General features: G+C 39.9%; 2 protein-coding genes and 1 long non-coding RNA gene across 5 annotated transcripts in view; 2 read left to right on the forward strand and 1 right to left on the reverse strand.

The window, feature by feature from the left end:
- The window catches only part of Atf3 (Activating transcription factor 3), a 26,328-nt gene continuing 12,598 nt past the window's right edge, over positions 1-13,730 (reverse strand). The window contains exons 1-4 of one of the 3 annotated variants that reach the window (XM_069121032.1): positions 4,303-4,425; positions 2,132-2,393; positions 1,187-1,323; positions 1-604 (exon numbers count right to left, since the gene is read on the reverse strand). In XM_069121032.1, coding sequence (XP_068977133.1) covers positions 170-604; positions 1,187-1,323; positions 2,132-2,369 — 810 coding nt within the window. In that variant the 5' untranslated portion in view covers positions 2,370-2,393; positions 4,303-4,425 and the 3' untranslated portion in view covers positions 1-169. Of the gene's footprint in view, positions 605-1,186; positions 1,324-2,131; positions 2,394-4,302; positions 4,426-13,730 lie in introns of those variants that run through there. The other 2 variants (XM_069121033.1, XM_069121031.1) reach the window with 2 other exon arrangements.
- Positions 4,561-5,695, forward strand: LOC138183710 (uncharacterized). Its single transcript, XR_011174130.1, has 2 exons — positions 4,561-5,421; positions 5,486-5,695. It is a non-coding gene; the product is annotated as an uncharacterized LOC138183710 (long non-coding RNA).
- AlkB (alpha-ketoglutarate-dependent dioxygenase AlkB) overlaps positions 7,377-13,730 on the forward strand; it is a 21,764-nt gene continuing 15,410 nt past the window's right edge. The window contains exon 1 of the mRNA XM_069121030.1: positions 7,377-7,575. The gene's annotated coding sequence lies outside the window, so the exon portion shown is untranslated. The remainder of the gene's footprint in view (positions 7,576-13,730) is intronic.

Raw genomic sequence — 13,730 nt, forward strand, 5'->3', positions numbered from 1 at the left:
TCGCTTTCTTGCGTCTTCTTGGAATGCATACGACTGTTCTTTCATCGTTAGACGATCCTAGATTCTTAACCGAACAACGTACCATATTCGTCAACCGGTAAACCGAATCTTCACAAGGACTACTCCTGAAAATGGCGCGGTAGACGTTTTTAGAACGTCTATAAAGCTACTAAACCGTACAACCAGCGTTTGAAGTCGGCACGAAGGGACTTTCTTGTCGATAAAAGTCACCCTCGTACTCTTCCACCTTTACCGGATATTCTGTCACACAGTTTTGAGGCTGATTCAATGCCGGCGGAGGCTGCACAAAGTTCTCCTGGTAACTGGGCAGCTGCAAAGGTTCTGCAAACTGTTGGTACGAGGTATCTGTGCCACCTTGCTTCAAGCAAGTTGGTCCATGGAGACTCAACATGTCTACTAGCCTGCGCCTCTGCGTTTCCAGCTCCTGAATCTGCGACTTCAGGTCGTGGTTCTGCGTTTCCAGGATCTCTGATTCCTGCACCAAGGTCACTGTCTTCTCGCGTTTCTTCAATCGACATTTGGTAGCGGCTATCTTGTTCCTCTCGCGTCTCCTTCGGCGCCTTTCCTCGTCCTCTGGAGTTAGCTACAAAAATTTTAGATCTTTGAGAACCATTCTAGTCTCGTCTTATCGTTAGAAATCTTTTTAGTACAGCAATGTGCAAAAGCTTTAGGCTATTCACGATAACGACCTCGCAATAGCAATTGATATTTCTAGGAAATATTTCCATATGACGTTAAGAACAACTTATGGTTTTAAGATTATCTCTTTAAATATTTTCTTTATTTTGCTACAGATTAATCAATATTTTTGGTTGAATTATTAATACGTAAACCTTAAATTAAATATTTCTTAAGAAGTAATGACATCGAACATCTTTACATTAATTTCTAAAAGCAGAGCATTTTCGTTTACCAAGTAGCCTAAGAGTTTTGCACAGTACCTTATACATTTATAAAGAACAGCTGTATGAAAGTAATTTATTTTATGGTGTAGCGTTTGAGTTCTTGATGAGAGCAGTAACTGATAGAGAACTGGATGGAATGAGTATATCCGGTCTGACTTGAAAACCCGTGAAATCGATGAAACGGCGACTTACAGCGCGGATCGCCCAACATCACGACTGCTTTATCGTATTAACGAGAACAGTATGTGAAGGTTTCTTACTCCACCGCGGTTGTTGTTGTTGCTAGCTTCCTCCTCTTCCTCGTCGTCTGCGCTCCCGTCTTCCTTCTTTGTCTTCTTTTTCGTGTCGTCCCCGGTCCCGTTGGCTCTCCTTTTTGTTTGCAGCGTCAACTTCAATCCTGTGATGTTCAAATACCAGTTAATCGCCTAAATCATTACTAAAAACGATAATATAAGGCTTTTGGAATATAAAGTATCGCTCACCAAAGTATTCTCAACGACCGTTCGACCGATCAATATATCATTGTCAATATTTGAAGTTTTCAACATTATCGTACGTAAAAGCCACTGCAATGTTGAGAACTTTAGGTATTGACAATAATATCGATCGTCTGAACGTTCCTTCGATCTTTCTGCTTTTTTCCAGTCATTCCTAAAAATCCATCAAACGAAAATGTTTTGTTTTTACGAATATGACTCTCTACTTTGTCGACAATTATTTTTCCGCAATTTTCCGCGATCTGTATTTTTCCATTATCTACCGTTCCGCTTTAAGCATTGCGAACAACTCATTTTCGTTTTCTGACTACCACCTTCCTGATGGCCTATTTTTTAAATCGTTCCATCGTACGTTTTATAACGCAAGGTAATTTATCTCAAGCATATTTGCTCGAGTATCTGCACAAAATTTGAAAACCAGAGGAAGACAGCAACCAAGTATAGCATCACGAAGGAAATATCTAAAGATCCTTAAAAATACGATTAATTACCGTTATTAAGATTACAATCGTAGAAAGTTTAAGACTCTCTGCACGGTACTGTCCCTACATCATTTTGTCCCTAGGAAACCAGAATCGCTACCGAATCCCGGATAACCTTGGATATATAGCGAGTTTCGACGGTAAAAGAAAAGAAGAAGAGCAAGAAATTCGGCAACAAGAGAGGACCCTGTAGGATATATTATCAAGGCCACCACCGGATGGCTACCTTCTTTAATGAGCTGACTACAGGTGTGCTGAACGCTCGGTGGGCTCGGCTCACCGCTACTAGTCGAATCCGTACGGTCTCTGCTCCTCTCGTTCGTGTAACCCTCGAAGGGATTGGTCATGGCGATTAGGGAGTTTACGATTTCCGGTGTCCTTGGTGTGACCTCGGCCGCCGCGACACCGAGAAGACCCGCGGCAGCCGTCGGACTAGGGTTCACGTTCAGATTCAGGTTGTACATGGTCGATTTAGATTACCATTTAACCTGGAACAAGAACAGAGATTAAGAGTGCGGATGTGCGGTTTGATGGTTCGAGCTGGTTGCAAGCGAATCGAGTCTCTTTGTGGCATTCGAATTTCTGATAGCGTTACGTTTCGACGAAGTCGACGAGTATACCAATTTGTCGAATGCTTAGAAAAGGCTATGAAATGGATAAATATCGGTTTTATCATAATCCGCAAAATGATTTCGAAAATCTGTTAATTACGTTGGAAAGATTTATTCTTCGTATCGATTCTATTATAGATCCTATCGAACGATTAGCAACGAACAAGGACAGAACGCAGATTTCAGAATTTCCTTCCTCTCTTTGCAAATCGTAAACAATCGTGAAATAATTCGAAGCAGTTCTTTTTAATAAACGTTACTTGTGTACGTAGAGCTTATCGCAGGATCTTATGGCGTTAACGACTCCGCTCGTTCTTTAAATAATTATTTCCGTCGGAAACAAAAGAAAAGCGATCTTTTCTCACGCTCGATCGACAAACAAGTCCGCCGGTCTTCTTGTAATTTCGTGGAATTATTCAATGGAATAATTGAAAAATAAAGGGAACGAGGAGAATACATACGAAACATAAAAATACAAAAGTCAGATCCGATTGTTTCTCATTTCTGTTTCCTTTATCTTTGATCGAATGTATTTCCAGAGAGAGAGAGTTTTGATAAAAATGAAACGAAATCTCAACAGTTTACCCGCTACGTCCTTTCTACGACTCTCTGGGGAATTTCGAACGCCTGATAACTGCAACATCCTTGATTGCGGTTTTTCCCGGGCTTCCAATTAATTAGAAAAGAACAGAGGTAACGGAAACTTGCCATTATCTTGAAAGGTTTTTACAATCGAATTTATTATTAATTTAACACAGTCGAATGTGCATAGGATTTCCATTATCTGTCATGATATATACAAACAAACACGTATATCACGCAAAATCTATCTTTGTATCGTGGAATTTTATATACAATGCGCGCTTTACACGAGTTATTATACTTTTTCTTTTTTACATAATTCTTTTTTCATATACTTTATGTATATTATTACGAAATTTTCTTTCATGAATTTTTTCAAACGTTTCGTACCAATTATTCTGGCAATTTTTCTAACGACTTCTAATTTTTATTCGAAATTAATGTCACAAAAATGATTAAAAACTCGATTTTACTCGATTTACGATTATCAGCTTTTTGGAAAAATGATTCGAAGTATCCGAACTCACGATGCAATGCTCGAGAAACACGTATATTCGCCATCTACACGCATAAACGTTAAGAGTTTAACAAACAACGTGACTCGCCGATACATGGAAAAGTAAAATAATAGTTGGTTAATTTGTAGAAACGAATTAGCATATTTCCACGCGCGTTGAGCGACGATTCAACGATGGTTTACTGGAGCTAACTGGATCTCTATTCCCCTTATTGTGCAGTCTTCTTTCCGGGGAACGAGAAGTTTATTGATACGTCCTTGAAAGCGTGGCTATTGAGCTCGAATCAATGCGGGAACAAAGAGGAATTCAAACCGAATCGCGAAACGTTGATAACGAAACCGGAAACTGAAGATCCTTATCGATTAGCTGAAGCGCGACCAGTTTTCGATCAGCTGTCAGAGGATAGAGTATTTTAACTCGACATTCGTCGTGAATCTGAAAATTATCAATTAAGAAATTTCTAAAAGTCACGAAATATTCCCAAACCTATGTAAGACAAATATAGTATACGCTTCAAACGCGAGAAACGTGCAAATACGAAAAAATGATCTCCGAATGTGCACCACGTCAACTTGCAGAAACTTGGTCGCAGCGAGTGATTTTAGTTTCAGTTTCTAAACTAAATTTCATATTCCTAAAAAGTCACATAAATGCAAAGAAAATGCGAATGAAAAACCTCTACAAACCTCGTCGCAGGAAGTTGCAAAGCGAAATGTACTCGCGCCTCGTTTCAGCTCGCATATCCTCAAAAAGTTTCAGTTCTCCTGCTCGTTATCTCGGCCACAGAACCTGTCACTTTCCGGTAACCTTTCCAGAGGCAGCGCACGCTTACGTAACACGATTCGCAAAAATAACGAGGCACAGAAGCGGCACGCAGGACGCGCGAAAATCCATCGTTGCGTGGAGGCGGAAAGGAGGCGGACGAAGAAGAAGAAGAGGAGGACAGGAAGGGGAACGTTAAAAGCTTGTCAAACGGCCGTCAAAAATACATTTTGACGCGCGGACGGCTCCGCGTCGTGTGTCTGGCGTGTCCTCTAAAACGAAACGCGTCCTCCAGCGGAGGTTTGTTTTCGAGCGTCGAATTCTTCGGCCACCGGCTCGTTTCCAGTTGCCCAACCTCCTCTCCACAACGCACGAGGATCCTCCCTCTACCTCCAACCTTTCTGCCTCTCGTTTTGTGAGAGTGCCAGTTCGATGCACGAGAGTATGAAAGACGATAAGATGGAACAACAGAGAGGGAAATAACGTCGCGTTTCGTAAGAATTTTATCGTTCCGTATTCGGAGCCTAATGCCCTTGCAACTCCTCCTTCGCAACCTTCTACGGTTCCTTCGCCATTCTACCATCTTCCAAGTGGTCCTCGCGGGCCTCCTCGGCCTGGCATCCGCCGACCAAAAAGTCCACTTCCTCGGACCGGATCTGGTCTCCTACGGATTCGTCGGTTCGTGGCCAAACCAGCCGAGCAACGTATATACCCACTGACCTATATGCTGCCACGGGAAAACGAGTCAGGGATACACGAGCCACTCAGAAGTCACGTCGAACAGTTTGAAAGATCGAAAGGTAGAAGAAAGTGACAGCTACATGGTGAATTCTTATGGAAATTCGTAATTTTTCAGAGCACGATTGAAACGGTAGAACCTCGGTGGAAGATTGTTTCGCCTATCGACTGTTACAGAAACCATTGTATGGATATTTTATACATCTGTACGATTGTTATCTTCTGATTTTCTATAAACGCGTAAAAACTTTGAATTTGCTGCAATCTATCTCGTCTCCTTGCTACGGACGAACTTACGAACGAAGGTGAGCGATTTAATTTTTAAGAATCCAACTATTCGCTGTGTTTCTTTTAACGAGAAGATAAAAGCCAGAAATGGAGGAAACAAAGGACGACGATTTCAAACGAACGACAAACGAGTGTGTGGGTCTAATTTCCTCTTGTCATTTTCCCTCGCGTATTTATTCACACCGATTAAACGGGAAGATGATAGAGAGGATGTGGAGGAATCCAGCGAATCGAGGCCACGAAGCGGAAGGAGGAAGAACGCTTAGATTTTGAAATTGAGCTCTACGAAAATAGTCGGCCGAGTGGAATCGCGAAACAAAGCGATACATTCTGCGCGTTACGCCCGAATTTCCATTAATTAACTACTTCTACCTACGTATGTATCTCTTTTTCCATTTTTACACTCCAATCGCAGTGAAATAAATGTAAAAACAATCTTCGCCGAGTGGTGCTTCCCGAGACATAGTTATTTTTCTTTCTTTCTTCTTTAGCGTTTTAATATACAACGTTGAAAATTGTTAAGAAAAATTATAACGAGGAGTATATTTCTCTAAATGTTTATTTTCCTTGTCGTTTAGTTATTTATTAGAAGACACTAAAATATTCTACGATTTTCTCTTCCTTTTTTTTTTTTATTATTATACCGATACAGTCTTGCAAGAGAATTTCAAGCGTTCCAAGAATCTATCTCGTGATGTAAAAATATCTGCACAATACGATATTATGACACGAAAGACATAGAAATATTCCTTTAAATTACGTCAAGTACTCGATTCGTTTGACCGAAATGCTACTTCAAATAATCGATACTAATTAATCTTCGTTCCTGTTAAGTTCGTTCTACGATTTTCCAGCTGTCGGAAAGCTTTCTTGTCTCGCATTATTATTCCATTCCATTTTCAAAAATCTATCGTATGTAGATATATAAGTGTGAAATTTCGCTGTAATTTTAAAATAACTACGTCCGACAGATATCACATACTATCGGACGATAAAAATTTCAGAAACTAAAATGTAGAAGATTTATTTCAAAGGTTTGAAGATCCTTCGAGAACGAACTTCCATCGAAAGTTAAAAAAATAAAAAAAAAAAAGAAAAATCGAGAACCAAAGATGCAACGGAAAGCTGTAACGATCAGTAAAAATCGTTCTGCAAACTCTTGAAAATAATCGGTCGAGTGCAACACACCGATCGAATACGTAATCAGTGCGCGCTTATGTAAAGCTCGAGGGGCGATGCAACGGATTGAAATAATAATCGAAGAACCGAGTTTGTTTGAATGGAAACAGGTGTCCGATCGAAGCCGTCGCCGTTGCACGCTGTTATAAAACGTATAAATAGAAACCGTTTGATTTTGATGTATGCCACGAACAACTCGGTATTCGGCCGATCTCCCGCCGAAACGTTTACGGGAGACAATGCTTTCGATTGTTGCCACGCGGCAAGTTTCTTCGAAAACTCTTCCTCCGGCCATTTGACTTTCGTCAATAATCGTCGCTAAATCCTTGCCACGTTATAAATCGCGTTCAACTGTTTTTCAAACGTCACGCAAATATACGAAGAGAATCTGATAAAAGCGAAGAATTATCAAACAGTTAGATACAAACTTGGGAAAAGAGATGGTTGACATTGAAATACACTGTACGATACTTAATAAAAGCAAATAACATGAAACGTAGTATTTAAAATCCAACTCTCAGCTTCTGTTCCCAAATGCCATCAAATTCGAATCATCGGTTTTAAAATCTACAAAATCATGTACAGACAAATACGGCGAAACGAGGAAAATTGAAATGATAATATTCTAAATTTAAAATTCCGCACCAACTTCCAAAGCAACTGGCGATGCATCAAAATCCTCGATGAATCCGGTCGAGGCGCGCTTCGAACGCTACAGAATTTATAAGCGCCATTATTATTTCGTCTCGTCAAGGTGCGGACTATTCGCAGAGCGTGGCCTAATAATAAGCTCACTTCCGATTCATAGAGCGCCGCGAGTGTATTATGCGCTTGTCGCGCGTCAGCTTCCACGGACAAGCCGCCTTTCCCTCTTTCTGCACCAGAAATCTTATCGATTTTATCTTCGACTGCCAGCGAGGAGCGCGGAGAAGGGCACGTAGTGGACAGATGGGCCATTGTTGTCTTCTGGATTCGTCGTGTTCGCGTCCAAGGTACGTTACAAAGGAGGGGAGTTGAAAGGCTTTGGGATGAAGATAACCAGTCGTCGAACGTGTTCACGGCGATTGATCCCGACGTCGATGATGGTTCGTGGAACTGTCGTTTGGCTCGAGAGGCGAAATTGGGGAGGTACACGTGTTTGAAGAAGTTCCGTGGCTCTTTAACGGCGAGTGATTTACGAATATGAAAGAAAAGGGCACTTGAGCTTTCGAGAGGAAAGGTACATGTTAAAAATTGATAAAGTTTGCTTTACGCGGTGCGCATGATTACGTGGTAAAGGAGATCTACTCGAGATGTTTTCCAAATGAAAATTTCGTTGATGGGACGAGACATATACACAGAACATGTACGTTCTAAAGTGAAGATCGCGAGATTCAGTTTGGAATATATTATATGGTGGGAAAATAGGGTACACGTTGATAAGTTTTCCCTGTTCTGTAGATTAGATTTAGCGAGGAAAATTTAGGAACAACAGAAGTAGACGGAACAGCTCAAAATTCGATATTTCTTCTTCTATCGTAAAACACGATACAAAACGAAGATTTACGGATAGGAAATATTTCAAGGAAAAACACAAAATTATCGGGCGAACAAATTTTTAGAAACTACCAAATCTTCCAGCTATATAGCAGCAGAGTAAATCTTCGATAATCCGAACGTGTCATTCTCGAACGTGATTTATTATCTTCCACTGCCGCCCGAATCGATATCTCTGGCTACAGGCTCAAATCCGGAGATCTTCGTCGAACAGGAAAAAGATATTTTGAAAAACAATTGTAAAGATAAATATCGATAGATCATTGAAAAGATAGAGTCAAAAATAGTAACTCGAAAAATAATGCTAAAAATGTAACCGATATCGCTAAAATATTCAGAAGTCTGTTTGTGAATATTTATAGGTAAAAAAAATTCACGAAAGCGTTCGAGAGACACGTATAAAGAACGTATGCAAATTTCAGGCCAGTTTCGAGCAGACTACAGCTCCTTTTCTCTTAATTATTCCACATTTGTAGAGATTATTTAAGAGCCGAACACTTTTTCCAACGTCTACAAAAGAGATATAGTTGCAATTAAATGTAATTATTAAAATTCAACGAGCGAAACTCCTCCTTTTTATTTTGTTTATGATGTTTATTCGTATCTGGTATATTTATCTGTTACATTTCATTCGGATTAAACGACCTAACTTTCTCCATATTATTTTTTTCATTTCTATTTATATTCTCGCAAATTTGTTTCTTGCGTTTCAACGATTGCATAACCCCGATTTTCCTTCTTTTTCTTTTTTTCTTTTCTTTTTTTCTTAATTAATTCATCTTTAAAATTGTATCTCGTCTGTGTTCAAGTTTTGCGTTATCTGACAAGTCTCAAAACTATTCTCACAGTTAACCTCCTTCTAATCGCTCCTTTCATGGTATCTCTGACGATTGCTACGTTATAGATATAAATGGTTTTCCATTGAGTTCTCTCATCTTCTGTAACCTTCTTCCTTAACCTTCTTTCGGAGAGATCTAATAAATTAAGACTATAACGTGCACGTTCTACAGCCGTGCACCTATTTATCTTCTAAACTTATACTAAACGCGGCAGAACAAATGGCGGGCCATTTATTAGCAACCTATTCCAAGGTCTGTTGCGTAATATTTAGGGAATTGTCATATGTTGGAAAGATAAACGCCGGTTTCACAGAAAATTCGCGAATAGAGATCAAAGAAAATATGGAAGAAAGAAATTTCTGCGGCCTTTGAAGAGAACCAGGTATTATCGATGATTTTCCACGGAGCTTAAAGTAAAGCGTACGATGCATCGAAGCGGCACGTAACGAGCACGAGTCATAAATACACCAGGAACGATATATATCGAAGGTGCCCCCCCTTTGCCTCAAAAGCGGCGAGACGCGCCGAAAATCCTGGCTACGCGCGATCGTCTTTCGCGTGCACGGGACCCAGCTGGCAATTAATCTTTCCACGATCCTCTGGTCGACTCGTTTTCCTTCGAACATGTGCCACGGTTCTCACCCTAAATCCCGTCGCGCGTGACGAAACTTCCACGCGCCAAGTTCCGAGCCTTTTAATTTGGACGGGAAAGAAATTCGAACGACGAATAAAGAGTCCACTAATTACGGTGAATTCGAGGTCGTTTTGTATTTTCACGCGTAATACACGCGAAAACAGTTGCAGCGTTAACGATTAAAAACAATCTCTTTACGTCCTAAAGTGACACGAAATGTTTCTGTTGAAAGTGACAACGTGAGTTCGTGCTCGCCATCTATATGCAGATGCGTTAGTTACAAGAAATAGTAACTAGAGGACGATCCTAGTTACAATCGATAGATTTAATCGATAGGCTTAAGATGTCTTTTTGTTTTTTTATAAACAAAAAGGTTTTTTTTGGCTCACAACGGTGTGATAGATTTATCCAATAAAATAAAATAATAAAATATTAATTATTCAATAAAATAATAACTATTGCGATCCTACCTCTGAGTATAGAAATAACAACAGTTTCCTTCGATCTTAAACCTCGATCTTCCTTCGATCTTAAAATGGAGTGCAAATATCCCTGGTGTTTAAATAAATACCGATCGCCCAAGCGCGTTTTGCAATATTACGTAATTATTCTGCGTTCCACCATTGCCAGCACACGATGTAACGATAACACGAAAGAAGTCTTATGGTGGCTTGTCGAAAGTCTCGGTAAAGGAAGATCTCGTGTATGTAGATGAAGGGGACGAGGAAAGAGATGTTGAGAAATCTGTCTCTAACGAGAGAGCGAGAGAGCTTGCGCAACCGGTGCCCATCTGGCCAGAAAGCTTTTATCGTGCTTTTTCGGTACGGTCGTCGACATAAGCGTGGGCAGCCTAATTCCTACGGCTGTCGTTTCTGCAACATACGCGTTCGACCGCCAATAGACAGAACAGACGACCATCGGCACGACCCCCTCCATCCATCGAAATCCCATGAAACTCCTACGAAACATGCGACCAGCCCACGAGTTTACGAGCGACTCGATTCCCTGGAACCGTGGAAACCAGCCTCCAAACAGCCAGGAAAAAAGACGTCGAGGAAGAGAAAAAGATTGTAACGAAGGGTTGTGAAAGCATAGGAACGTGAGAATTGGACAAATTTGGATGTTCGGCAGCGTAGAAGCGCGTAAGTTCGAGAATCAAAGGGTTGGAAAACGCGCTAGCTACTCGGATATTTAAAAATTTGAACCTACGACCCGGGGAACGTAGAACCTAAAAACCTTGGGATCTGTGATCTTGCAAGTGTAAAAATTTGTAATTGTGAATATTCCAATCCGAAGAGTATGAGAGTCCAAGAGTCCGCGATACGTTAAAAGACTGTGAGAATAAGTAAGCAGAAGATCGAAATGTTTGGAAGTTCCATTAACAGGAGACAGTGTGACGTGCAACAGACAAGATACGAGTCTGTTTTTGATGGAATCATCTGCTATAATAATAAACCTAACAGCGTCTTGGTAAATCAGGCTTTTCATTGCTAAGCTCTGAGAGAGCTTATACATAGAAAAGACCACTGTATTTTGCAAAATTCTTCTCGAAACTGCACGGTATAACTGCACAATATCGTACGTGCATCCACGTGCGCGTTATAAACGATAAAAAATTTTATTCTCACGCAGATAAAAAGGCTGCAAGTTGATAAAAACAGACAGTATGATCTTTAACGCTTTAAACTTACGATACTTTCTTAAGCTAACGATAACATCGATGAAAACGTAGAAAGATACTATTTTATTAGCGATATTTGCGATTAATAGGAGATATTGCAGCAGGTATAAATCAGAATCAAGGGAATTTAGGAATGCCACTGTAATACTTCCAATTTTCCACGCCCAATTAATCCAATCATCGAAGTATCGCTTGCCAACCTAACGTTCCAAGAGGTTCTTTCAACAGATTCTCGAATACAGCTACATCGTTACAACAACTTTGTATCGCTGTTTATTATTTCAGCCACGCAAGCAAAAGAATAATTAGACAAATACAGACGATGTTATTAAGAATCGCGGAATAAGTAGAAGAATTATCCTGCGATCGTCTACCTGGCAGTATACAGAGTGGTTGGTAACTGGTGGTACGAGCGGAAAGGGGGTGATACTACGCGAAAAAAGAAGTCGAAAATATAGAATAAAAATTTTTCGTTCGAGGCATTGTTTTCGAGAAAATCGACTTTGAATTTTCGCTCGGTACGCGTGCACTTTATCACGTCTCGTTATAACGGATCTCACTGTAGATCGTTGTCTGGATGGAAAAATTAAAAAAGAAATAGAATCACCCCCTTTCCGCTTGTACCACCAGTTACCAACCACCCTGTATAATAGACATATAAATACGGGTTAAATTGAAAAACCCGTATCTATTATTATTATTATAAATTATAATTATCACATCTCGTAAGTGAACAAAATTCAAGTGGCAAAGGATTATATACTGGAATTCATCGTTGCAACAGAATGATCTCGAGATAGCTATCTCGAGATGGACGTTTCAACGTCTAAATTCTGTTCAGCGGCAATTTCCACCGTTTTACGAGTCTCATTTTCATAAACATTCAGCCAGGCTTCGAGTTAACGGACCTCACGAGAAATAGAAAGAATAGTGAAATTCGAGGCAAGGCCGTCGTAAAAAAAAGAATGCACGAGGGGAAACGACGATAAAGCACGAACCTGTTGGATGGAACAATACACGTTGGCCAAGCGATTTCAACTAGTTGCGAAGGTGAGAGGTCGCCGCGGGAGAAAAGAGTTCGAAAAGTCAATGCCTCCGAGCACTTTGTGCGCTTGTCAAACTGTTGCTCACGATCACTTTCTAAAGACACGAATTTCGTGGCCGACCAACTTGCTTCTTACCAACTTCTTTCGCTCGAACAACACCGAAGGCTTCGGAATAAACATCGTAAAAATTCCAAGGTTAGATACATGAAACATTATAATCACGCGCCTCTCTTTGTCAAGATTCTAAAGATTTCAAAAAAATTGTAAAGCCACAGATCCGCGTATCGGGTTTATTTTGGACGAAAAGAGTAAAGGAACGTGAGACTACTAGGCTACGAAATATACTTTTGTTTGATAATTTTGTCATTTGATACACGTGCCTTGCAGTTGCACGTAGAATTGCAGTTGTGTCAACGGTGTCGAGCGATTTTTCGCTTTCTCTGTCTTTAATATTTCTACTTTGCAAATGAAGATAGAAATTTTCTTAACAAAAATCTTCTCGAATTAGTTAAATCCGATAAGAACAAACTTCAAATCTCAAACAATTCTCTGTAATATCGAATCAAATATCAGTCCCCTGTCTCTCGTCAAACCGGATAAAAAGATCTCGCGAGATCCTTTTTCCGCTTCACTGTAACAGAAAAAGAAGGGGAAGGAAAAAAATTCAATTTCCTCTGGTAATTTATCGACGAACGGAAAGAAAAATCGTTGCGGATTCGTTTTACCTTTCGGCACGGCTTGGCTGTCGCACAATTAAGCCCGTAATTAAACGGAACATCGAAGGAGGGTGATCAAGATCGAAACGAGCTGGTTCGGAAAAAAAAGGTCTGAAATTAGCGTTACACACAGAGAGAAAGCAGATTCCGACGAGGAACACACTGTACGAAGGGACACGGGAATATTACGACGCTATCTGTCCCAATTATACGACTTTAATTACGGCAAATTACTTTACCAGGAGGCACGATGAGTTACTCACGAAGCTAGACTATAGTTTTACTTTTACAAGCTGTTTATCGATCCACGAGCAGACCTTCCTCAGGAAATAGTCTCAACCTCCATTACAGGTTGCATCAAGGTAACATTCCACTTGCAATTATTTTTCGATTACTTTACGTTATTGAATAATTTGAACGTTATCGTCTCTCAATATTATGATTAGGATATAAATATAAATTCCATCAAACTTTACAGTATAATTCAATTTTATTGCAAAGAGATAGAATTTGTCAATTCTATAATCAAATAGATTAATTTATAATTTTTGTACCATTTCTTTTTTCCACTCACAGTTTTATACTTAATCGGCTTAAACGACATATAAATTATTTCATTTGCATTGTTTAGTTCATGATGCATTACCATCGCATCTACGTAACTTTAATGTTATTATAATGTTGTTGTAACAATA

This window comes from Bombus flavifrons, chromosome 9 (genome assembly GCF_040668555.2).
Source record: "Bombus flavifrons isolate JBK064 chromosome 9, iyBomFlav1_principal, whole genome shotgun sequence".
Classification (NCBI taxonomy): Eukaryota; Metazoa; Arthropoda; class Insecta; order Hymenoptera; family Apidae; genus Bombus; species Bombus flavifrons.